The sequence below is a fragment of the Notothenia rossii genome, assembly GCF_949606895.1.
Source record: "Notothenia rossii genome assembly, chromosome: 6".
In the NCBI taxonomy this organism is placed as follows: domain Eukaryota; kingdom Metazoa; phylum Chordata; class Actinopteri; order Perciformes; family Nototheniidae; genus Notothenia; species Notothenia rossii.
The window spans coordinates 29183519-29210694 of NC_136909.1; the positions used below are offsets into that span (position 1 = coordinate 29183519).

The window sequence follows — 27176 nt, forward strand, 5'->3', positions numbered from 1 at the left end:
GCCTTCTAGTGGGTTGCCAGGTTTGCTCGCATGGCGCTATAATCACGTTTTTTGAAAAAACTAAACGTAATATCTCACTACAAAAACAAACGCAAATATTTAATTTTAAACAGTCAAGTCCTTTCAAGTCATCTATCTCAAGCTTAAGTCAAGTCTCAAGTCATGAATACCAAGTCAAAGTCAAGTCAAGTCTTTTATCAATGTTAGTCAAGTAAATCTCAAGTCAAAGAATATGTGACTCGAGTCCCCACCTCTGTTCAGAGCTATAAAATAAAAGCTTTGAGTCCATCCATCCTCTTCCATACTGGAAAATACCACACAACATCAAAACATCTACGAAATAAGAACTTTTATTCATAATATATTCATACTTGTTCACAAGTAAAATAAAATGCATATCTATGGTTCCATTGCAATCTCCATACAAACTGACAGCATTCTTTTGGTAAATGATACCCATAAACCCTTTCTTTAATGAAAATAGAACTAAAATCAGGGGAGGTAAAACATTTGTTTTTATAAACATAAAAAAAACATAACATTACCCAACAAATGCATCACTTTGAATAAATAATGGGGGGAGATTGTTTATTTTCATTAAACCGACCCAACATTCTTTGTGTGCACTCCGTCTCTTATTTCCAGTATTTATTTTTTCGTTTTTGTCTTCATTTTTTTTCCTTCTTCTGGTGGTTTGTCTAAGCAGTAAAAGCTTTTGAGAGGGAAAAAGGGAGAAGTCTCAGAAGTGTAGCTTGGACACAGTACATTTAAGTACATAGAGAACGAACAATTTTGGGCACCGATTCAATATATACATTAGATCTGTAGAGTTCTGTAAAGGCATCCATTTTGTTAAATGTACTCTAATGTCTTCATCATCATTGTTTGTCCTCGCACACGTTTGGTCAACGTGAAAACTCGCTTTTCAGTCACTGTCTGATGAAGATGTCACTGCATCTTCTTTTATCATTGTCATGAGCATCAACAATCTTTAGTCCTGTGTTTCGGAGTGAGATCAGGAGTCCTAAGACATGGCTAGAGATATCCAGATCGTAGGAATGAAGAGAAAGCGCAGCACTTGCACAGTAGAAGCCCGGCCTTTAATGCAGTGGGCATCTGATTTGGGCTTTTTGGAACACTTCTTTTTCTTTTTGTTTGATGCTGTAGATGATTCCAGAGTGTCTATAAGATCAGGGTTTAGAGTTTCCAAAGACTTGTCCAGGGTGTTGGACAAGGTTCCCAGTGGTCCATCATTTTGCTTGTTCTGGGTCTCGTTTTTCGTTCTCTCTTGCTCCTTATATTTAGTCTTTGAAATGTTTTCCTTTTCCTTCAGGGGGTTGTTGGTAATTTGGCGGCTCTTGCCAGACAGGATAGAGGACTTGTCATTATCTCCAAGGCAACACCTGGGAATGGTCTCCCCGAGAGGATTTTCGGTGGAAGAGAATTTCCCTGACTGTCCCTTGGAGCTGAAAAGATTGGTCTGGATTTGAGGTGTTTCCACACACCCCTCCAGGTCTTCACTTTTCAGTCGTTTCAGATCCTTTCCTGCAAGCAACTCAGGAACATTGCACTCCAACTCGGAGCTGGATCCTTTGAAACGTTTGAACCAGTCCCAAAGCGTCCTTGCTCGGCAGTCACAGATCCACTGGTTTCCATTTAAACGCAAATATTGGAGAGACACCAGCGGATCCATGGTCTCTCCCGTCAAGACGGTGAGATTGTTGAAGAACAAGAACAGGGATTTCAGTTTACCAAGATCAGTAAAAACCCTTGGTTGGACATAGATAACCCTGTTCTGGTGTAGCAGCAGCCGATCCAGATTGATTAAGCCTCGAAACATGTTGTCTGTTACTATCTTGATCTTGTTATTGTGCAGATAGAGATAAGTGAGGTTGGCAAGGTCCAAAAAGGTGTCGTCATGCAGGGATAGAATGAAATTGTCCTGCAGGTAAAGGTACTGTAGGGAAAACATTCCTCGGAAAACCCCAACAGGGAGCTCTGACAGGCCACACCTGTGCAGGTGAAGGGTGTGCAGCTTAGTTAGGCCCCGGAAGGCTGTAGGGCTGATGGTACGGAGGTTACTGTTGTCTCCAATGTCCAGCTCCTCCAGCCTTTCCAAACCATAAAAGGCTCCAGCCTCAATATAGCTGATGTTGTTGGAGTACAGCCAGAGAACAGTGAGATTGTGGCAGGAACTGAAGCTGGTGGACCTCACCACCGTTAGCTTGTTGCTCTGAAGGAATATCCGCTGGCTCCGCACTGGGATCTCAGTCGGGATGGCAAACAGTCCTTGTTGTTGGCAGGCCGTGGTGGGCTTGGGCTCACTGTAGCAGACACACTTGGCAGGGCAGCTGACAGTTTGAGGCACAAGGTTCAGCCACATCACCAGAAACAGGAGCCGCCCCCCTACAAAGACAGAGAAAAGACATCAGCGGGTTAGTAAATCATGGATATTAATATTAAAAGTCACACTTCTAGTATAGAAGGAGTCTTTAGAAATAGATACATTTAGATCAGGATGTAATGTGCATACACCCTTGAAAGAACTCAGTACATTTAAATCATACAATGAATTGAAGAATCAGTCTTATTTATAGCGTGAGGGTATCTCACATAAAGTGTAGATAAAACAAATGTGTAGTTTTTGTTCCTTTTATTCATTTGACTGGGAACATTATGTCTTTATGAGCAAAATTCAATATGCGCCATTTATGCAAATGACAATGAACACATCATCAAATCACATAATCACATTGTGTAGTGTACAACTCATTACAACAGAATAGGGAATCCTCTACATTATAGTGATTCAGCATGTATTTTAACAGTGACGTTATTTGGATCTGGGGACACATCTCTTCCCTGCTGCCTCTGCTGACATTAGGACCTGAACAGCTGAGAGGAGCCCTATGCAGGCAGACTCATTTAAAATGAGGTGGGTGGCTTGTATGTGGAATTAGCTTGCTCTAATAGGGTAGACATAACTAATGGTGTTTTCAGCGTTCGTGAGGATCACATTCTGCCTGACGCTAGGAGATAAGCTTTCATGCCGCACGAAGAGATTGATGCCTGTAATCAAAATGTAAAGAGGGGTCCATATGCCCCGCAAGAGTTTCCATTGCACAGCCATGATTAAAGCATTTTTTCTAAGTGCAGCATGAAGATGAGATATACAGGAGGTGTGGTAGCACTCAGAGCGAGGCTTGTAAAGATTATTGTATGTGTTGCCCTGAAGGCATCCATGTTTAAAATAGGGCCTATGCCGCATTTGCGCGCATTAATTATTTCTTTGATTTGGATCAGCATGCTACTCAGTGTCATGATAAGTGAAATGGACTGGATTACGGCATATGAATGATCACTACCGACATAACACTGTACAGCTGTGGTCAAATGAAGTGCATCTATTTGGGCTTCACATTCCTTCATGTAAAAAATGATTGTGTCAAAGTGTCACAGGCCTGTCTAGTAGCAGCATATAATGGCAGGTATCTCTGAACCCTTTTCAGCTCCTGTCCTTCTTGAGAATTTCCAATCTTTGCTCCCATGCATATATGAGGAATCCCTTGCCTTCAGGCTTGACAGGTAGCCAGGCTCTGGAAAATGCATGGGCCTTACTCAGCCTTCCTTCCACCCCAACTCTTCCTCTTCTCATTCCCCTGCAATGTGTTGTGGTGCAGCTCATCTCTGGACCTTGTTAAACGGAGCTCTGGTGTGTCCTGACAGCAGCCCTCTGCTGCACTTTCTTTCCAATCTCCATGCTCAGCCGTCAGACTGCCACCGGAAAGCTGTCAAGACTTTCCACTGTTTCTGCATCGCAGCACTTTTCTCTCAGCACTGCCTAACAATAGCCATATTTTATCGAAAGCAAACTTCGTGTATCTCCTCTGCCGTCTTCATTTCCCCCCCTTCTGCTGTCTATTCATTAGCAGGCTATTTCCACCCACGCGTTGCATGTCAAAGCTCGGTTTCCTCAGCCTTCGGCATAATATGTCTCGTCTTTGTTAGCATCTGTTGAATGACAGCGTAAGCGCCTCAATGTCATCAACTTCATCCCAATTATTTGTTGCTCATTAACAACATCTTCCCATCTGCATAATGCTGATTGCATTACCAGGTGTAATATCTGGGAGTTCCCGCTTCCTGACATCTTTGTCACATTTAACAACACGTTCACGTCACAAGTCTGAATACCTCTGCATGACTTCACAGTTACATCTCTCACCTTAAGCTCAAGAGATCTTCTATCTATGTTCAGCTAATGTAAGATCGCTGTTCACAACATTGATGGAAAAACAATATTGGTTAACCCCTTTTGTTTTTCCATCACTACCTTGTTGTCTTTGCGTCGAAAAGAAACCGTTGCAAAGATTGCACAAATAGGAAGTTATGTTTAGCTGTTTGTCCTCACAGCTGTTGTTGTTGACAAAAACTTAAACATCTAAAAATACAGCAACAAGGTAGTGGGTGAAAAAAAAAAATATACTCCTTTCGTCTTCTGCCAGCTTTGGTTTCAACGCTTAATCTTCCCCTATCTGACCGTGCCAGGGGGCCTCTCTTTTCTGAGGGCTATATTATTTTACAATAGCAATCATCACTCTGTTAGAAAGCATACAAGACTCTTTGTTTCCTGCAGACTGACACTGTAGGCCCTTCAGCTTTCTGTAAATCACCCTCTAAGTCTCCTCCAAGACAAGCACTCTTTTACAATAGGAGCCTGACAATATATGGCAGGTTTAAAAATTGCAGGCGGTACAGCTTCCCTGCTTAACTAATTTCATTGTCTGTCAAATGTAATACTCCAAATGAATGTGAGGCTGCTGAGGACAACCTGGTTAGGACATTACATCTGGCTAATATTGGTCCTCCACCCAAAATAAATTGGATATTGGCATCTGAGTGTCCCCAATGCTTGGTTAGAAATGTGAAGATATTCACCCAGCTCAAGGCATGACAATCAGAAAGACCTGCGATGAAACCTGCTTAGTCTTTCCTTAACAACTCAACACAAATAATTGCATTACTATGGATTAAGGACAGTTCTGTCCCATTGCAAAAAAGGAAGAATAAATACTGAGAGAGGAACATTTGAGCACAAAAGTAAATAAGTGTTGATAAATAATAAATACTGCTATCAGTTCTAGAGAAGCAGCTAGACAACGCTGCATTGAGTAGCAAAACAGAAAGATGCCCACAGGAGTGGAATGAGTCGGCGCAGACAGCTTTGTTTACTTATTTCATGAGCATATCACTTAGCCAAACTATGGGCTCATTTGCAAGTGTCCCTGACATGTTTGGAGCCAGAAACCTTTAGCCTTTTTTTTTGTCTTATTGTGAAAATATAGCACACATTTGAACCGTTCCTCATGCTCCGAAACCCATAATGAACACAAAGGGCATGCTGGGACGGCACATTGAAGAGGGCCTCCGATTCAGCATGGTGGCTTTACTTTGAAGGGCTGTGGATTGGGGAGGGATGGCTAACATGACAGTCTTATCCCCTTGGCCCAGAGTGGAAGTGATGTCTCTGTCAGAGATGAATCACAGCAGCTCTCCACAGGGACCTCGTGGCCTCTTTCCCAAATCATACATTATTGTGTTGTTGAGACGGGCCTGTATTTATTACAGTCATGATCCTCTCGCTAAGGTCATGTGTCTAATGCAAATCCATCCATGCATAAATAAATTGTGTTTTTTCATGTTGAAAGGAATAACTTAAACAAACTGTAAAGGGTATGACAGTTGTATGAATTCCGATGTTTGCACTAGCATTGCAGCTACACATACCTTTTTGAACTGAGAGTAATATAGGGCAATACACTAGTGCAGCACAGGTTGGAAACCTCATACACACTTTTTATGAGAAGTAAACACAAATTCTTACTACCCTTTCCTTTTTTATAGAAATACCAACTATATCAAAAACCTTGTCTGTTGTTTTGTTTTTGTTTTTTCTGCATCAAAGATCCACTTTTTCCCAAGTGTGGCATTAATAGCTTATAGTTAGACAGATCGGTGACTGTGACTCTATTGTTTATTTACAAATTATTATCATACTGTGTTTGTCTGTTTTGGATTTGTTGATTTTTGTTTTCTCTCTCAAGCCTGTCATCAAGGACTGACTGTTCTGCTTCCTTCTGCTCTCCCTTCTGGTACTTATTGTCATTTTTCATTAAAAAACAAATGTGAAATGTGTTCAATCTTGCATTGCTCAACACATTTAAATTGTGCATAACGCAACTAGTTAATAATGAAATGTTCATTAATCATACTAATCCAAAACCTCCGCAATGTTATCAAAATTATAACCGAGCCATTATTACTATGATTGGTTTATGTCATATACGAATATAAGAGGATTTTTCTTAGATAATTGTGATAAGTCAGATATTTTCTCCTCAGACTAAATCCAATTAAAACTGACAGATAAATTGTGAACAATGTGGAAACTGGAAATATATGCATGTTTTCAACAGCAGCTAATGATAATTTGCATGTATTTGTATTCCACCAACTGTAAATCCTTTCCTTTGGAATACATCCCTACATCGGTGCTCTACTTTCACTCAAGTAAAGTTTTTTTGAAAAAGTACTACTTTTGAAAGGGCAACATTACAGACTAGCCTACAGGTAAGCGGCAAACCAGGAGAATTTAGGTTTTCATTGAAACTGTCATTTCTCCTTAGCCAGGGAGAAAAGTTCCATTAAAGAGAATAAATGCTCTTCACATTCAAGTGAATTGCAGAGGGATTGGTTTGCAGGGCCTGTTTATATGGAAAAGGTTGTGATCACAAGGCTACATTGACCTTTTTATGGATACCACATTTAGCCCATCACAGTGTTCAAAAGAACGACTTTTACTGGATTTTCTACAAAATTATTCTTACTTCATGGTCAAGTTATATTTGTATTCACTTGTACATTCCAGTCAATTTAAACCTTGATGCCGTCTAATTTCACTCTCCGATGGTGTCCTCGCTACTGCTTGAATATGTTTGGAATGAAGAGTGCACAACCATTTTACTTTTGACTTGGCATAATGGGTTTATTATTGAAAAAGTTGGCTATACTTCTGTATCCCAGTGGAACCATTACTAATACGCACACAGGCACGCACGCACGCACGCACGCACGCACGCACGCACACACACACACACACACACATATAGATTTGTGTTTGCCATTACAGCAGTGATGAACCATAGCTATGATCAAGATGCACCCATCAGATCAAACAGGTTATTTAGGACATGCTGGAGAGTAGAACTGGAGTCCCTTGGCTATCCATGGAGTGTTGCAGGGGCTTGTGGCTTCAGTATGCATACGAGGACACCATTAGAAGACGGACAGGGGGGACAGATGAGGTCCTGTTTGACACACATCTGACACAGCACTTGCCCAAACAGATGGCTCATGAATAACTGAGAGAACCGGAGGTCGGCCGACAGAAAAAGAAGCAGAGCCAGGCAACAGCGTGCGTTTTGGAAAAATAGGGTCTATGTATGTGCACATGGGAGTCTTCTTGTCTGAGAGAAAGGCAGAGGGCGGGCGATATCCTGACAGTGAGACAATGAACTTGCAATCAGAGGGCTGTCGGATCGAATCCCTGCTCGACTGGTGAACGATTGAAGCGAAAGTGGAAGTGAAGAGTTCTCCCTTGCAACCATTGACATTAAATTACCATCGACCCCTGAGTGAAGTATACTGACCACCCAGCTGCTCAAATCTTCCCTCAGCAGGATATCAGTCGGGACTGTGTAATTCTCAACATTTACAAACTGTTGTTGCTGTGCTCAGTGGTGCTGAATAACTTGAAGAAGTATATTTACTTAAGTACTACTGTATATGAATATACAGTATTTAAGAACTTTTGTATTGCACTTCTATCAAATTTGCAGTGGGGAACTTGACAGTTTCTATTGCACAATTTCTGTTTGATATGCCAAGGATGAAAAACCTAAGCAATTTCCCTGAAAACAATGCTCAGACTGGACAAAGCTCTGACAAAAAACACGGGAAACATTGTTCAACAGTTCTTCACAGGCTGTGTAGGACTCCTAATCACGATTAAATAGTATATGACCTGTAAAACTGGCAAAGTGTCCCCTTAGTAAAGCATGGATGCTTCTTACACCACTGACTGAATATATGGGCACCATTCCTACCACTACCAATCAACGTAGTTGCTTAAATGGCAATGCTTTTTCTTCTTAGTTGCATTTAAAGAAAGTTGAAATAGAGTTAGGTATGCTTAAACGGCACTACAAAGGATTCATTGTCATGTGGTGGCAAAGCGCCACTGGATTAGGGGGCAAAAATGGCTCATTTCTCACAACTGCATTGCATAGTTGGCAGCAAACCAAGTAGCTCTCAGTGCTGCTTCAGCTCACTACACGGAAAGGGTTGGGAGTCAAGTCTACCCTTGAGGTTATGCAGAAAGGCTTAAATCTAGCTTTGTTCCCGCCTCCACATGTCACAGACATGGGCAATTTTCACATGGAAAAGCATGGAAAATGCATCATTTAAGTATTGTAAAAATAATGCAGGCATCCGCAGAGCATGAGTGTGTGGGGGTGTCCAGATGCACTCTTCAGGCCTCAGAGGAGCAGGAATTTGGAATGTCCTACTTTGGGGTTTTGTACCGTGCGGACTGCCAGTAGTGCAGCTAAGCATTTTTGCTTAACAGAGTGTATAAAGCTTTATCTTATCTACACATGGCTGGAGAGAAAATAAATGAGGGTAGCTGCAACATTACATGCCCCATGTGTTTTCGTGTTGTTTAGCTCTGAGGCAGATTTTAGCACAGGTGTTAACAACAATTTAGGAGGCATACTTTTTAGTTGTACTCCTTTAGTACTTTAGAGGATTTGTGGTAAAATCTGTCATGCAAAGAAATACATAGAAACTGCTTCATATTTCTTGGCACTTGAAGTTCCCAAACCAAGTGTTTGAGCTGTAGGGAGTGTTTGCTTGGTTCTTTGTTGTTGTATGTATTATGTACAGTAGAGTGTGAACTACAGGAGAGCCAGAAAGAGAAACATGACAACAAAATGTTTGGTGGTCTCTAAAATGTTTTTTCTATGCATTTCAGTTTTTCTGTCTTGATCATCATGGATTGTGGGTAAAGGCTGCCATTGATGTATGATTGATTCATATGGGTTATTCATCATGTATTCACTCTAATAAAGATACTGGCATACAGTATATGCTCTTATCTTGCCAATGCCATTAAAGCGTGGGCATGTATATAAAAAAACTTAAATGACATGAACTCAAAGGTCAGAAGAAACGGTGTTGTTAGTCAGACACAGTCCGCGGAAAAATAGCCATTATTACTTCCTTTGTTTGAAGTCAGAAGAATACTAAAATATATGTCAAAAAGAAACTAAGAAAGTGATCTTTGAGCAAGAAAGATCTGTATGTCCAGAGAAGAAAAAGAATAGTCAGTCTTTCATTGATGTGAAAATATAAGGTAATTTTATGTCTTACTACCGCTACAAAATTGAAATAGTCAAAGTGATTAAAGTTAATTTAAATGCTTAAAAAAAGGCCAACAGAAAATATATTTTCCTTTGAATCAGTCATTGGTTTAAGTCTATATGTCTTTACGCCTCTGCCTTCTGGCATTTCTTGTTTGCACTCCAGTCACTATTATAATTTAATCATATATTGAGTTATTGTTTAACGTCAGTACACATTGATGTAACTGAATTTGATAAGTGGCGTTAATTCAAAAAAATGTGTGTGTAAGATAGTTATGATTCAGAGAAAAAGGGGAGTATTATATTTTGAATGAAGTCCTTACCTTTCATTTATTTAAAAAAAACATGATTCACCACTCCTACAACCGGTCCCTCACGCAGTTCTGGGGTAATCGTGTCAACAATTTGAAAAGGGGAGGATTGTGAGCCTCCTCACAGTTAATCCACTGCACTGGCCCTACACCAAATGAAGCATAATGAATCACTGCTGTATTATCTAAAAATGAAACTGGGCCCAGTAAATATTGGATGATAGCCACAGAAAGCATTTACACCTCCTCATGTGAAGAGTCACCTGGAGAGGGAGACATCAGTGACAGCACCCACAGGCAGGCTAGTATATTTGGGCAAGATGAGAAGCACATTGAGGTGGTCTGAGCAGAAAACAGGCTGTAATGATTGGTTACCCCGTTTAATGTCATTTTGGCCTGTCTTTGCTGCAGGCATAGATTGGCTCTCAGAGAATGGTCCATTCTGTTTTCCAGGCCTGGAAGTGGAGCGGGTGCAAACATTATCCACTCCACATCTCTCTGACAGCTTCATTACTACAAAATCCCTGTGTTTGCCAGCAGCCCTCTTAGACTGGCACTTGTTGTGCTTGTCGAAGAGAAACTAGCTACTGATAAAGTGTTGTGTTTGTGTGAGTTACAATTGGGGTAAAAATACATCAAAAAAGGACTTAATCTTTGACCAGTGTAGACTAAACAAAAGTAATTCTATGAGAAATCCATTTAGTTGGTTTGGAAAATTGCTGTGTAGAAAAATGTAGCTTTAGGGGAAACAGAAAAAAAAGCATTTCTAAGCCGCCAGCACCTTTGCTGCTATGTTTCTTCACATGGATGCTCTACTTAAGCTTGGATGCCTTTTAGCCTGGGATAGAAACATTTGCAAGCACACACATTAATCATTCCGCCGCTCCTCCGCTCCCTTCACTGGCTTCCAGTAACTGCTAGAATCCACTTCAAGACACTGGTACTTGCGTACCATGCTGCGAATGGATCTGGCCCTTCCTACATCCAGGACATGGTTAAACCGTACACCCCACCCAGCACATGCACTCCGCTCTGCATCAGCCAAACAGCTCGCTGCACCCGCACTGCGAGGGGGACTCAAGTTCCCATCAGCAAAAACACGTGGGTTTGCTATCCTGGCTCCAAAATGGTGGAATGAGCTCCCCACTGAAATCAGGACATCAGAAAGCTTACACATCTTCCGGCACAGACTGAAAACTCATCTCTTTAGACTCCACTTCGAGCGATATAATTATTAACAAAGCACTTATATACTAATAAAGGACTGGCTTATCTAAAGCCAGTTGAGTAGCACTTGAAATGTTTGGCTCTATGAAACCTGATTGGTCGAACGCACTTATTGTAAGTCGCTTTGGATAAAAGCGTCAGCTAAATGCAATGTAATGTAATGTAATTCCAAGGTTATGCATAGGTGAATGTACTGTACAGTACAGAGTGGTATTTTGAGTTGGCAGATTTCTTATCAATGTGAACAGACAATGAAGGATACAGGTAGATCCACTGCCTGAGGCGAGAGGCGGGGACATTTCTTTAAAAGACAGATCATTATTGACGCCTTTTTACAGCAATAATGTGTCATCTAACCTTTATCACTCTTCTCCAGTTTCGTGATACTGGCACTCTGCTGGATTGGCTAACTGACTGTGCAGACTGGCTGCAAATGTGTCATCTGCAATCACCTCAGACTGACTGACAGTGCATGCCCAGAAAGGCATGCTTTAGCCAGCAAGTGTGGCTACAAAGAACCACTGAACTCGAGAAGGGGATACAATGTATACTAGGCCATGCCATTGCACAAATGTAAATATAAATTAATTGAAAAGCATATATATCCAAACCCATTGATAGAAAGAGAGGAAGGCCCTTTCATGAAAAGTAAAAAGTGGAAGAGGTGAGCTGTCACTATGACAATAGGTATTTAAAGCTGCTAAAATCCTTATTTTTATATTGCCAATGGATAATATCAATGTGTGACTATTTTGAAGGCTTTGCTCATTTTGACAAGCCCATTATGATAATAATAATAATACATTTCATTTATATAGCGCTTCTCATCTGCCAAGACAAATCTCGAAGCGCTTCACAACAAAGGAAACTGATAACATTTGAGGATAAAAAATAAATAAAAAGTTAAAGAATAAATAATAAATAATACATACAAATAATAATTTCTTTTTTTAAATAAATAAAAAATAAATAAAATAAAAGTCTGAGATAGCGATAAAAATGCCAGTACTCCCGATGTACCATGAAAACAGTTTAGTGGAAAGCCTGCCGCAAGAAGAGGGTCTTAAGGCCGGTTTTGAAGACCTCGGTGGAAGGGGCAGATCTCAGCTGTTCTGGGAGGGAGTTCCAGAGGCGCGGGGCGAATGAGCAGAAGGCTTGTTCTCCCATTGTTCTGAGACGTGTCCTGGGAATGTAAAGAAGAGGAGCATGGCTGGAGCGGAGAGAGCGGGTAGAAATCTGGGTACCGATGAATTCACAGAAGTATTATGGGCTATTTGTCCATTCAGGGCTTTGTAAGTCAGGAGCAGAGCCTTAAACTGGATCCTGTAGTGGACTGGGAGCCAGTGTAGTTAGGCAAGTATGGGGGTTATGTGTGCGGACCTTTTTGAACCGGTGATAACTCATGGATTTTGCTGGGAGACCGGAGAGGAGTGCATTGCAATAATCCAGTCTTGAGAAGACGAGTGCATGAACCAGTTTTTTGGTGTCGTCAGTTGAGAGTAGGGATGTAACGATACAAAAAACTCATGGTACGATAATATTGCGATAAGAAGTCCACGGTACGATATTTATGGTTATTTTAATTTTTTTTACTTGAATTTTCTTTTCTTTTTTAAATAATGAATCAGATTTGTACATCATTTTAGTTGGATAGTAGTATTTTAAAGTGTCAAAAATATATTAATCAGACCCTGCAATAGAATAAATCAAGTTTCACTTTAGTTTTTCAAGTAACTCAACTCTAACTCACTCACTCAGCATCATCAAGGTTATCTTTTACGAATATGAGCATATCCACATTTCCAGGTAGAAGCTGGGATGTTTGGGCGTTTACAATATCCCCTACTGTGGAAAAAACTCTCTTGCTTAGTACTGATGTTGCTGGGACGGAGAGATATGCTTTGGCCATCGGTGACAGCAGTGGGTAAAACTGTGCATTGTCTCTCCACCACTTAAAAAACAATACAGTTTTTGCCAAGAAGGTGAGGCTTATTGACAGGGCGAGATATAAATATACTGTTGGTACTTGTCAATGTCTCTACTGTAGGTATGTACATGTAGCCCTATAAATACGATGTCCTTTTGTGTTATCTGTTGTTTTATGTTCATGTTGTAACCTACTTGCTGCCATGTTGGACAGGTCTCCCTTGAAAAAGAGATCAATGATCTCAATGGGACCATCTGGTTGAATAAAGGTTTAAAAAAAGATATATATTTTTCAAAAATTGAAACAAATCGCGGTAGATTTTGTCATTCTCACGACGGTATTGAGACATTTATTTACCGAGATATCGCGATATTCGATATATCGTTACATCCCTAGTTGAGAGTGAGGGCTTCAGTCGGGAAATATTTTTCAGGTGAAAGAAAGAGGTCTTGGTGATATGTTTGATGTGGGCTTGGAAAGACAGAGTGGAGTCAAACCGTACACCAAGGTTGGTGACAACAAAGGAGAGGGAAATGAGCTGACCATCAAGTGAGGGGCTTATGTTGGCGGCCTTGGCAAGCTGGTCGGTGGTGCCTATCAGGATTGCCTCCGTCTTCCTGCTGTTGAGCTGGAGGTAGTTGGTGGTCATCCAGGAGCGGATGTCTTCCCGGCAGGTGTTTAGGGTTTGGATAGTATTGGTGGGATTGGGTTGTGTTTTGATATAGACCTGGGTGTCGTCCAGATAGCAGTGGAAGTTGATGTCATGTTGTCTGATGATATGACCCAGAGGTAATAGATAGATTAAAAACACAATCGGCCCCAGCACTGAGCCCTGAAGCAGCAGTTATCTTTAGCTATTTTAACCGCAAATGATTCAAGATCTGCTGAGCGCTACTAGCCCATCAACTAATTGGAGTTGAAGCAAAGTTTGCAATGTTTTACCTGGTAAACAAAAAAGAGCATTTATCAGCTAAAATCATATTTACCTTAAGACCCTGGTGAAGAGCATAATAGGCTTACATTTGATTAAACTTTTGACCTTAAATCGGCTGAAGAGCCGATTTAATTAGTAAATGTTGGAGTCTACAAGAGTTTTAAAATGTTTCAAATATTTTGCTGTACATTCTCAAGGATGTCAATCTATGTCTAGTATTATTTAGATAACTAAACAAGAAACAAATAAATGTATTTCTTAAAACAGCCTCTATCATATTCAGTGTTGGGCAAGTTACTTAAAAAAAGTAACTAGTAATAGTTATAGTTACTGCTCTCAAAAAGTAACTAGTTACTTTATTAGTTACTGAATTATAAAAGTAACTAGTAACAAGTTACTTTACTTTACTTTAAAAATAATAACAATACAAATGCAAGTTTTTGTGTTGTTTTTTGCTGACTAGTTCTCTTAAGGCATGCAACAGACGACTCGACCGTTGCGATGGGCAGCATGTCCTCAACAACATACCTGGCAATCAATCTGTTTAGTTGAATCTTGGTGACAGTTGGCGATTTAAAAAAATCGCTTTTTGGCTGTTTAGATGGTGTTGCTCCATCTGGGTCACTGCCGGTGGTTGACACGGTGGGGTCTTTGGCGACTAGTTTTATAGCCCCATGTACATTACTTAGGTGCTTCAGGAGATTGGCATTGCTGTTATTCGATGTGAACAATGCTTTCTGTCCTGCACACAGTTTACATTTTACCGTAATATTTTTTGTGTCCTTTATCCCCACAAATTGAAAATAGTGGTTATATTTCCAAGTTGCAAATGCGCTGCTGCTCTCGCTGATACTTGCATCTGCCATTGTGTGTGTGCTAGTGGTGAGCGTTGCCGTGTGTGTAGCAAGTGATCGTGTGTATTTTCCCCATAAGGCAAGACCCGCCCAACTCTGTCTCTGATTGGCTTACCCTGAAATGTTACCCCGCGTTAACCAATCATCACTCCTCGCTGGTTACTTTCACTTTTCCATGGTACTATGAGAGGACATCACTGTATTCGCCTGTAACTTACATCCACAGGGAGATTCAGTTCAGTTGGATCACATAATGTAACGCAGTAACGCACCATTTAAATCACTGTAACTATAATGGCGTTACTTAATGGGAATATGTAACTAGTAACGCTATTAGTTACCGCAGAAAGTTGTTTCGTTACAGTAATGCAATACTTATTACATTGGTTGTGCAGAAGAGTGTTGCAGATAATTATCACACTAATGCAGACAGAATACAATGAAAGATGGATGAGATGGATGACTTCAATGAGATGGGCAGGTGACACCTAGTTTGCAGTTTGTGGTGACTGACCTGCTTGTTGTTGTGCTTTTGGTATTTACATGGTTTATTTCATCACATCAGAATGTCAGCATGTTTAATGTCACAACTGACAATAATGGCATATTCAATTGCTTCATCTCAAACGACACATGCTCTCAATCTCCATCTCATATGGTAGCCATTAGTTATCCATTATCCCAAACAATGACTGTTTCATTTATTTTTGCTCCCCGTGCATGACTCATCGGATTCGCAGTCGAAGGAATACAGAGACATACTATGCCTTAAAGCATCTGTAAGAAATCGCTAGAGGGAGAAAGACGTCCTTAGATTAGCAGAATAGGAAAATAATCAAATAAATAAATTAGGGTCATCATTGTGCAAGCGTTAACTCTGGCCAGCTTTCTTGTAGATCCATCTATTTTGGATGTGGCAGCCCTGGAGGCACGTTGACCTGAAAAAGACAAACCTCTCCCTTCCTTTCATCTTTTGAGTCAGTTCTTGAAACCAAATGTGTTAGGGCCAATAACACGAGGCCTACTTCTGCTGTTCTGCTGTAACAAGAGCAGTGTTCCCATCAGTGCATTGCTCCTATCCCATTGAATTTATTTTTACAAGTTGCGAAATAGTGCAGTAAATGGGCTCTGTTGGGATTTGTTGCACAATGGAAACTAAGAATCTGGTAAATATGTGCGGAGGCCAGAATACCCTCTGTGAGCGTATGTAGGTGGGTTTTTGACATCAGTGAGGTATTGGATCTCATATCTTCCCCTGCCTCCACATGTATCTGATTCATTTTCTATGCTAGACCTTCCACGTGAATCCAAAGCATGTGAAAACTGCAGCTTTGAAACTGAATTTGGCCAGCCTCTGTTGACTCATATATACTGTATTAACTGTATCTTAAAGCAAAGCAGAGAATAAAAGCATGCTTTAAGATCTATATTCTAAGATTAAAAGAGAAATGAAAATCATCGCAGAACCCAGGCTAAAAATGCAACAGCAATTGAGTCGGGGTTATAGGATCGAATTGGGTGGGCTTGCATAGCACTCAAAGTACTAAGGATGAATCCTTACAGCAGCTGCCTGCGGTTTAAATCCGACTCTTTGCCATTTATCGATGTTGTCTACTTTATGTTGTAAATGTATTATCTTTTCAATTTACACACGGCATCTACTGCACGTCTGTCCGTCCTGGGAGAGGGATCCCTACTCTGTTGCTCTCCCTGAGGTTTCTCCAATTTTTCCCTTTAAACTGTGGGTTTTCTCTGGAAGTTTTTCCTTGTACGATATGAGGGTCTAAGGACAGAGGGTGTCGTATTGTCATACTGATATTCTGTACAAACTGTGAAGTCCACTGAGACAAATGTAACATTTATGATATTGGGCTATATAAATAAACATTGATTGATTGATTGATTTATCTCTCTCCCTTTTCTTCCCATATTTGGCTGGACTATCAAATTAAGGCAAAAAGCCCTTCCCCCCAAAAAAGAAAGTACTCAAAATATATAAAGAATAACGTGAAGAAGAAACTATGAGGATACTCTTAAAATTGAGTAAAAGCCAGAAAGTGACACGCCGGATTAAGACATCAATTTCATATCAAGGTTTTAGGTGGGCAAGCTTTCCAAACTTCGATTTATCAACCATTGCTTTGAGTCCTCTCCAGGAGTGGACGGCCATCTGCTCCTGTTTTTCCGTACCAAAACTTATAAGACAGAGCTTCCTCTGAGAATCAAACAGCGAGTCTGCAATCTTACCTTTCAACAAGGGATCAGGCACAAACTGACAGCAGGATGGATTTCTGCAGTGCACCACAGCAAAGGCACACTTGGTGACTTTGGGAGCTCTATCCGCCTCCCATTTGTATTCCTCTTTTAGTTTCACCAGTTAAGAGTTAAAGGAATTGGATAATGGGCCCTTACAGCAAATATTTTCCTTAGGGGCATTCTCACTTCTACCTCACCTTACCCCCCCAAAAAAGACAACGCAATGGCTTTGGCCTGGTTGGTTTAATAAGCCCACTTCAGAGAGGTTCTTAGTAAGCGCTCCCTCCTTTGAAAGAATGAAATGAGAACGTCTTGTGCATTATTTACCACCCGCCTCAGAACCGCTGCACCATGCGCAGACAAAGAGGCCTACTGCAGGAACATTGATTTTTCTGCAGAGGAGCTCAGATGAGGAGGATATAGGGAGGATAGAAAACAGAAAAGGAGGGGAGACAAACTGAGAGACATTAGGAATATTCCCACCAAGCCAAGCCCAGAATCAGTTGAATGTGTTTGCACAGGCCTGTCTGCTATCTACTCCTCTCCCTCCCTGTTGGCCTGATAAGGGCAGTACTTTACATCAGAGGCATCCACGGATCAGTCACCTTTTCACAGCAAAGGTCGAACGCTGGCCTAAAGCTCGGTTCATGCTGCGAAGTCATCATTCCTGCCCTTTATCTCCCAGGTGAGGGATGATCCAAGACTGAGTGCCATGCCAGTCTGCCCCCAATATGCCCTCTAATCCCTTTCAACATCTCTCGCTCACCTCCTTGGGCTGCATCCAGAGATATAGCAGGAGAGCTGGTGACGTGAGTGCCGAACACCTCAGAGCCAGGCGGCCATCAGATAAGACCAGTGTAGTCCAATAGTAGCAAGTCGTCACGGCGGCGCGGTCGTATGTGAGTGTGTTGGTCTTGCTATCTCCAAACACGCCTTGCATCTTAACAAGTTAGCCCAAGGTGTGCTGAATGGATAAACACATCAGCATATGGCAAACACCTAGGACTTAACCATACCTCCCAGAACATACAAAAATCCCTGTCTGGATCACTTCCCTGGATTTAAAAACACTTATTACTATATTTGCAAGTGTATGTGTGTATCGCTGCTGTAGTCCAAAAATGACATAAGCACTGTAATTGGTGCGCTAGCGCAATTTGTACATCGTTGTACTGTGGGACGACCCAACTGACAAGACTCACTGGTTTGCTGCCTGGGTAATGAGTCATTCCAGCCCTGGAGAAAAACAATCGGGTGTTTTAAACCGCATCCTTCAGCTGTTCCTTCCTCCCAGGAGCTCCAGCTTGTAAGCTGTTGGTGGCTTGTAAAATGCATCTCATTTATTGTGCTTGTGTTTGAATAATACACATGCAGTATAGTGCTTTTATTGCCACTTTTGGTCTATCCATGCCCTACCGTATTAAGACTTAAGGACATGTGCAAAGTAACAAAATGCCATATAGTTGTGTGCCATGATATATTTGAAGTGTGTGGTCAAGTAAAAACCCTATCGACTAATGGTATAACTAAAGTGTGAGAAACATTTTTTTCCATCTACCTATGAGTGTCATTTTCAGAAGCAAAGCAGCACACGACAAGCATGTACAGTAAGTGTTGATTCATAAAACATGTGGGAACAATTTATGAAAATACAAACAACTAAATAGATTATATCAACAATTAAAGGGAGGTATAAACTTACAAAATGACAACATTTTGCATGTATAGCCGGGCCCTGCCCCTCCCTACACGCAGATCATGCAGACTGTGTGGGGCCTCATCTTGCGGAGGAGGCCTCATCTTATGCGAAGATTGAGAATAAATGCGGAGCAATTATGCGCCTCTAACCCTAACCCTAACCCCCCGTCGACGCTCGCGGCACATGAGTGATGACTTGTGTACAGACCCGGGGGGCCACAAGTCGGCCAGGTGCAGCCATGTGTAGCTCTTCAGCAGGTAACTCATAACTGGAACAGAGAATAATTATTACATTTGTTAACTCAATTCTAGTGATCTGATCTCTGACATTTTCGTTATTATACTTTTCATGAAGAGAGAAAATATCATCCATCAAACCCTCCATCAAAATATCTGTACTCAGGTTAAAAGAAAAATGTATAATCCGCAATTTACTGGATGTACATTTCTAAATTGGATTGGATTGTTATTACTGATTATTTACAGTATAAGCAGCCATTTAATGTTGTAGATGTTTTTGATTAAAATATTTTACAAATCACTTGGTTATTTAATCGATAACAAAGTACCATATTCAAAGTTGAACATGTGTTTTTTTTTTTTACATACAATCATGTTCTTCTGTTTGTAAAGAAAGCTTTCAAGGTTCCTTGATAATTTGTTTAAATATTTGTTGTTTTCATAATCTCAACATAAGTTGGAACTGATACTTCTAACACAGAAGTTTTCAAAGTGGAAGCTGGGCCTCCCAAGGGTAGCTCAAAAAAGTTGGCATTGAATAGAAATGAAACATATTACATTAACTTTAGTTAAAGAAGATCACATGGAATAGCCAAATGCTAATTGTCTGTGATTTGGTTAAAGAGATAGTTTAGAGACAAAGTAGTCCTGCGGTATTTTATGCTTTTTCCCAGATCAAGTGCCCTAGGACAGACCTTTTTTACATCTTGTCTGTAGTCTGAAGATATGTTAAGCAGCAATATAGGCTTGCTTGGCTGTATTATCTAAAGATAATCAAGTAGCATAATTATGATGTTATGTGTCTAGGGTTTGTACAATACTAAGAAAGAAAACTAAGGTGCCCTAACATGTCACTTGCACAATCTTTTTTGCATTATTTATGTTTTTTTCTATATATATCTTAACCTTATTGAGTGTTACACAGTTTGAGGTGCCTGGGATTTAAATGTGTATTACCTTCATAGCTATGCTGCATTTATTGTGCTTATAAATAAAACCTTTGAATCTTAAATCCTATTACCCACTGATATTTGGTAAAGGACTTTTGTTTGTTTGGCAGTTTGTACATGTGCCTCTTCACATTATACATCATTTTCTGATTGCATATGACACGCCACCCTGACAAGAAACAAGAAAGAAACAGTCAGCATAGGATGAAATCCCCTCCTGATCCCATCTTATATGAAAACCTCTAAAGTCTTGTCGTCGCGTCTGCATTCTGCTTAGAGAGGCGCTAGCGTTCTGCCGCACCACCTGAGCAGCCATCATTTGACAGCAGGGATTTCAATCATTCTGCTGAGCTCGTAACCCCGTCTGCAACACCGCCTCCTCAATATTCCCAACGCAGCCACTGTCATGCTAATTTACTGGTCCAAACTGATGGGAGCACTCACGTTTTAGAGCTTTCTCATAGACCCCATCATTGGCTGGCAATTCAAGTTATGCACAGTTTTATACAACAACACAAAAGGCTATAATTCTTTGCACTCTCCTGGGGAAAATCTACTCAATCAGAGGTCATAAGACAACAGTGCGTGGTTTAGAAGAAGAATCGGAGGGATGAAACCCTCTTTAATGGTCACACATGCAGAGCACACAGTACACAGTGAAATGTGGCCTCTGCATTTAACCCATCCTAGTACCAGGAGTCTAGTACTAGGAGCAATGGGAGTGAGGGGGGAAGGGGGATGTCCGGTGCCTTGCTCAAGGGCACCACGGCAGGGCGGAAGGTGAACTGGGACCTCTCCAAATAGCAGTCCACATTCCATACTTAGGTCTGGTCGGGGACTTGAACCAGCGACCCTACGGCTCACAGTCCAAGCCCCTACTGCCAGAGCACACATGTCTTCCAAAGAGAAAAATAGCTTCTAGGCAGAAAACAGTGCGAGTTACTTACAGTGCATGTGGCTTCACAGGTACACCAGTGCATTTCTACAGGGCATATAGAAATAGATGTGCTGCAACTGATGTGGTTAACAATAGATTATGTTTGCTCTTCCACTTTTGTTGGCTATATCTATTGCAAACTGCCTGCGGTAAAGTAGAATAAACAAGAAAACAGCGGCTCTGTGTCTACTCCGGGCTACAAATCATGCTCCCACAGATTATCATTAGTCTCACCAGCCAGAAGAAAGCAAGGCTAGCGGTCTGAACACAAATGTAGTCATAGAAGAGCAAGAAAGCACAGCGTGCCTGATTTACCTTTTTGTGTGATTCCAAGCCAACCAATAGAACACCCGCATAGTCTAATCTGTACACCATATCCAAAAGGCTCGGCATGAGATTTTGCAACAAAGCTCTATGCACGTTATGAGCTCATCAGGAGCTTACGGAGCTTCCACACTTTTTCACGAACATGACATGACATTTATGATTAATGTCATTACCGGCTGGGCCAAGATAAGAGCTCAATTAGCTGTGTGGGCAAGGACCTTGCCTCTATCTCCAGTGACTAATCCTGTGGCTTTTGTTATGATGAGCAAGAGCAGAGTTTTAATCTTGGCTTCTGAGTGCCATCGGCTGTGAAACACAACTGATTCTGGGGGCGGCACAATGCAGCGCTGCATGACGCTGGCTGCATGACGCTGGCTGCATGGATGTTTATATCACACAATTTACCAAATGCTGCCATTGATGTGATATTGCAGTTTCAGTGGCAGCAATCATTTGCTAGAAATTAAATAAAGTGAAATTAATTCATCCACCTTGTTAATATTTTAGCAAGAGGGGCCTCTTGAGAATTATCATAAGCCCACTCACTCCCCTGGGGTTGGTATCCTGCCTACATGCTTGAACCGAAGCTAGTTTCCTAGAAAATATATTTCTAGCTACAGCAGCATTATCCAGGGAGTTTTTCCGAAACCCATAATCCCTACAGAATTTGGGAACCGTCAAATGTCTGTGGATTCCGGAATTCTATAGCACAAAGAGTTCCCCTAGAAGCTCTTAATAATTAACCAGTTATCATGGAAAACTATAATGGAAAATTAATTTTAATTTGTAATGCTTTCATTTGGTGTGAAAACTTTTACAAATGCATTTTGAGCATTAAAAATGTAACACATTTTAGATAAAACCTTCAGAGAAAAAGAGCAAATGCATGCAGGCAGGTATAACAATGAGATTGTATTCTCTGCAAACAGTATGTTATAGTAATATTTATTTAGTATAAGAATATCTACTGTGGTAGGCTTTTTCTGCAGTAAGATTCCATCTTGCATGATGCTGCACTTTGCAGCATTCACACTCAGCAGGGGGAAACGTAGCACACCATCTGTTCGCTGATCCCCAGCAACACACAGACCAACGCAGCAGACAGACCAGCAGACACAGGCGGGCACCAATCCCGCACCAGCAAGGAATTATGGGAAACACGAAGGCAGATACACGGACACGAGGCAGCTTAATGTGGGATGAAAGCAGTCATCAGCTGCTAGGATTTGATCAGGAGGCCTGAGCAGATACCGCAAACCGAGGGATGATGCAAATTGAGGCCGACACTGCAAAGGAGCCGCCATGCAATGGGAGAGACTCTCGCTAGCTAGGGAGCAGGACAAATGGAGACGAAGGGTTGGGGGGAAGAGAGGAAGGAGAAAGAGATAGAAAGCAAATAGTCGCCACACGATGAGAGAGCCTCCAGTAAAAGAGCCTGAGAGCATAGAGAAAGGCTTGTATCTTTAGAGACAACCTGCAATTGCAGATTTGACAGTGTGTGAAAGGGTTGTAGAGACAGAAAGAAAAAAAGAAAGGGGGAGCAAGGGCAGGAAGAGAGGGAAGGATTTGGGAACGCAATCCATTTTTTAATCCGAGACATCCACACAACTGGCCTCAATCAGAATGGCACATGGACTAATGAATGTTATTTTTAGGATTAGAATGAATGCGTGCAGCTCACCACATGCAGGCCCACACCCAAACAAATATGAACAAACGTGTGACTTCACAGTCTGTCACAAGCGTATGCCACTGTGAGGCAAACACACAATCTTGAGTGTTAAATGATGGGAGAAGAGAGAGGAGATATATAATTGCCCAAATATGCTATGGACCAAAAAGAAAGGCTTAAGCTTGCCCCCTAGTGTTCATTCCAGTCCCTTATGGCACCAGAACAGCACAGTGCAGAGCAATCTCCATCTAAACAAGGTATTAACGGTGTTATCACATACTAAAATCTCATTTTCTCAGAACATGAACCAAAAGTCTGCCAAGAGGAGGATTTTAGTATTCAACTTGTTTTTTGGGCGCATAATGTTTCTCGATTTGTCTTTAAACCTGTGTCATTTTCTTGATTGCTGTGCAGCTATCTGCATTTTGCAGTCTGGTTTAGGATACTGATGCTCATTTCAATAAATCTTCATAAACTAGAAAAGCTGCATTGTGACAGGTGGAATTTACCAGCCTCATTTAACATTTGTGTTGGCTTGCTTTATTTATAGTCAACAATCCTTTGGTTTTAATTAGATTTTTTCCCCCTCTTTTGATGGAATAATAAAATGTTTGGATGTGATCAACCAACAGTTGTTAATTTGATGAATTACGGAATTTTTCACAATAATACATTATATATTGTACATTCATTAATAAAATGGGATACGCTTACAGTACATTCGGCTGACTTTGAACACCTTCCCTATTTAGTTTTTTTAAATAGCTACTCTAGATAAAAAGGTTAGAGACGTAGATTGATGTATAGTAAGTTGATGGAAAATACAACAGTCTGGCATCGAAGGCCATGAAAACAAAGTATGTCCTACAGTGAAAAAAACAAAAAACAGAGTGGGCAATAGACAGCTTTATAACTAATGGTGTATAAGCCTGTGAATCGACATCAAAGTCAGCACTACATTTAGAGAAAGATTCATTATTTGAAGGATGAAAAAGAATGTAATCTATTAAATAGACCTCCTTCCGCTGTGCTTTGGATATTCTCCATTTTGTATTGCCAGCAGCAGATTTGATTTAATAATGTGCAGTGATTCAACATGGGAATGCCAGCGCCAGGCAGGCTGAACGAAGAAAACACATAAGACTATTCAACATGCTTGGACAAAGGAAAATACATAAAGATATTTAAAGAATTTGGATGGAGACACTGTAAGATCAGTAACATATTCGTCATAGAATTCATGAAAAAAACGCACCACTACATTTAGAAATGCAGAAGTTTGACTGAACAAAACGTATTTTGTTTTGCATGATGTTAATTTCCATTTTTGTTAAAAATGTTCCAGCAGTTTAAATATCAGTGAACAGTGTCACTATCCCTGTTACATTCCTAATAAACACTTTGTCAATTAAGGATTTGGGTTCGGGGATAATATAAGCAGAGAAGAAGGTGAAACCCTGACTATTAATCAATTTGTTGACAAAACAGTTTGACACCATAAGACAAGCCATTAGTTTGCATGGATGGATTTCATTTATTTTATCATTGTAATGCCCCACATGAAGGTAATATTTTGTATTACAAATACCAATGTTTTAAACCACATTTTTAATTATCTTGGTTCAATGATGAAAAAAAAAGCACAATATGAGAAAATGCATCAACAATTAATTAGACTTTGTTGGCTATGGACCAATTTAAAGATGCAAGTAACAATTACTTTAATCATGGATTAATTTGTCGATTACTTTTTAATTACTTGATGAATTGCTTAGTCCATATACATAAAAGGGACACACCCAGCATCTTGCCCAAGACAATAACACAACCTGCTCCAAGTCCTGAGGCAAAGGCGAGCAAATTAAAGTCAATTGTTGATTCAAAACGTTATTATATTGTTATAATATTATTATTGTTATTATATATGACTCTATTAACACATAGTGGTGTAGTGTTATTATGGTGTTACTCGCTGGTGTTTTTATTCACAGGCGCTGCAGTTTGGGAATCCTAACACTGGAAACTCTGACTGTCTATGCTGGCTCCCAGTCAAAACTCGTGCTTGTTTAGGGCCAATTCTTGGTTGGGGCAGGAAACGCCTAGGCTATATGCAAAACAGTCTGTGTTGAAACAAGCTGCTTCTTTTGGCTGCATAATATCAAAATGGAAATTCTACCAGTCAAAGTGGTGTATGGATAAATATCAGAACGAAAGACATTTAAATTAATAAGGGGACAGGGAATGATGTAATACAGGGGTGCCCACACTTTTTTGGCTGGTGAGCTACTTTTGAAATGACCAGCTAACCGAGGTCTACCAACCAAAAATAAAAACCCAAATTGCAAGGGTTGCTGAATAACACGTTTTATTTTTACATCGGATAACTACAATAGGGCTGCAACAAACGACTAATTTGATTATCGATTAATCTATAGATTAATGAAACGATTAATCGACTATTCGGACTACTACTGTGTGCCTTGCACAATTTCTCAAACGCTCTTATTTAGCCATCAACTTTTAGATTTAGTTTGAGGTTGTTTTAGGCATGTGGAAACTAACAATGAAGACAATAAAGATGAATACTTGATTCAAAAATACATATATTATTAAATTAACTTAACAAATTGTGAACAAAATTAACATTGCTTTTTATTTGAATTAAATAAATAATATTTCACATCAAAAGAAACAACAATGTTTTAACAAATCTTATTCAATAATCTGATGACAGAACTGGAAACAGAATAGCTGAAACTTTAACAAAATAAATAAGTCAGTTACCTCTAATCATTAACCCATGTTTGTATAATGTAGTTAACTCCGTGTGTTGCTGCTAGCATACATAACACCTGACGTGGAAACGTTACTCGTGGATGGGGCCACAGAGCTACTCGAAAGACAGTCGAACCTGGTGCATTCCTCCGTCTGAATGTGGTGCACTTTTGCTAAATGTTTAGACAAATTGCTCGTGTTACCGCCCTTACATGCTAAACATTTTTGGTGACGAGCATTGTCCACCTCAAGACGGGTAACATGTAACCACACCTTGGAGCGCTTCTCTCCGCCATCTCCTCCGTGTGTTGCTGCATGTAGCAGATGCGTGTGTGTAAACTGCCCCGCCCCCTTGCAAACAGACGGGGGAGAGAGAGATCTCTTCTGGATTGGAAAGATAGAAAATACACCGACCATAGACGCATTTGTTTGTCTTTTTGCATGTTAGAAACGAGTTGGCGACACTAAGACTAAAAGATAATGTTTGTGTAGCAATAATACATGACCTTTCTCTTTCTCAACTCGCTACTCGGAGGGAAGTCGCTGTCATATGCCTTGTGAACACTCCGATAATGCCTCTCCACGTTACCTTTCTTTGGCAGAGCGACGCTTGCTTTACAAATAAGGCAAATAACCTTTGAATGTGACATCACAAAAAAAGATTCTCCCTCCCATTCTGTGTGGAAGTGGTATGTCTTTAGCTTTTTGCTCGTTCCCGCACTCATTTTGTTGTTTGTCTCTCCCGGCACTTGACTGATTTTGTATCGCTTTGCATTCTGTGTTAACAGACTGGAAAGCAATAGGTCGCTTTTTCTGTCAATCAAGTCAACTCCACTCCTGAATTAAGTGGCAGGGAGGCCAAAGGAGCAGGGATCAAAACCTGTTTTGTCTATTTTAACGGAGCTGGATTTTTTTTAATTTATGAATGACTCGCGATCTACCAGCATTGCCCCCGCGGTCGGTCGACGTACTGGGCACCTCTGATGTAATACAACACAATGGTAACAACATAAAACAGAAAGCTTTGGTAGCATAGCATGATAGATTGCCTTAAATGTAAGAGGTTCCAATCAAATGTTCCTCTATGATTGCCAGCTCACTTTTTTATTTTTTAGTCTCTTGTCTTTTCTTCTCGTTATGATTTAACACGGCATAAAAACACACAGCTGAAAACCTCCTGACACTAAGACCTTTTATGTAAGTGTTCCTCCTTCCCTCAGTGGAACAAATTGGTTGTCTTAAACACGACTTCCAAACACAGATCAAGATACAAAAGGGGAAAGGGTCATGGGAAGAAAAGCATGTTTTCTCATAAAAGAAAGCTTGTCATTCAATCTGGTTTTTCACTTAAAAGCTTGTTTCCTGCTAGAGATGGTTGGTGGACTTAGGATTGGTCAAGAAGGAAATGATCTTGCCTCACCAAAGCCTTCTATACAGACAAGATAAGCTCCTGCCCTTTGTAACTGAAGAAGCTTATTACACAGGGTTGTACAATCTCTCTGTGAAGGCTGCCGTCTGATACAGCCGACAGAGCTTAGCTGTGAAAATGCAAAGCCAAGGGAAGAGAGAATTACAGTTTTTTAAAT

General features: G+C 40.6%; 1 protein-coding gene across 1 annotated transcript in view; it reads right to left on the reverse strand.

Moving 5' to 3' along the window:
- Positions 1-334: 334 nt before the first annotated feature.
- Positions 335-27176, reverse strand: part of rtn4r (reticulon 4 receptor) — a 45504-nt gene continuing 18662 nt past the window's right edge. Inside the window, exon 2 of the mRNA XM_079689191.1 lies at positions 335-2406. Coding sequence (XP_079545317.1) covers positions 1025-2406 — 1382 coding nt within the window. The 3' untranslated portion in view covers positions 335-1024. The remainder of the gene's footprint in view (positions 2407-27176) is intronic.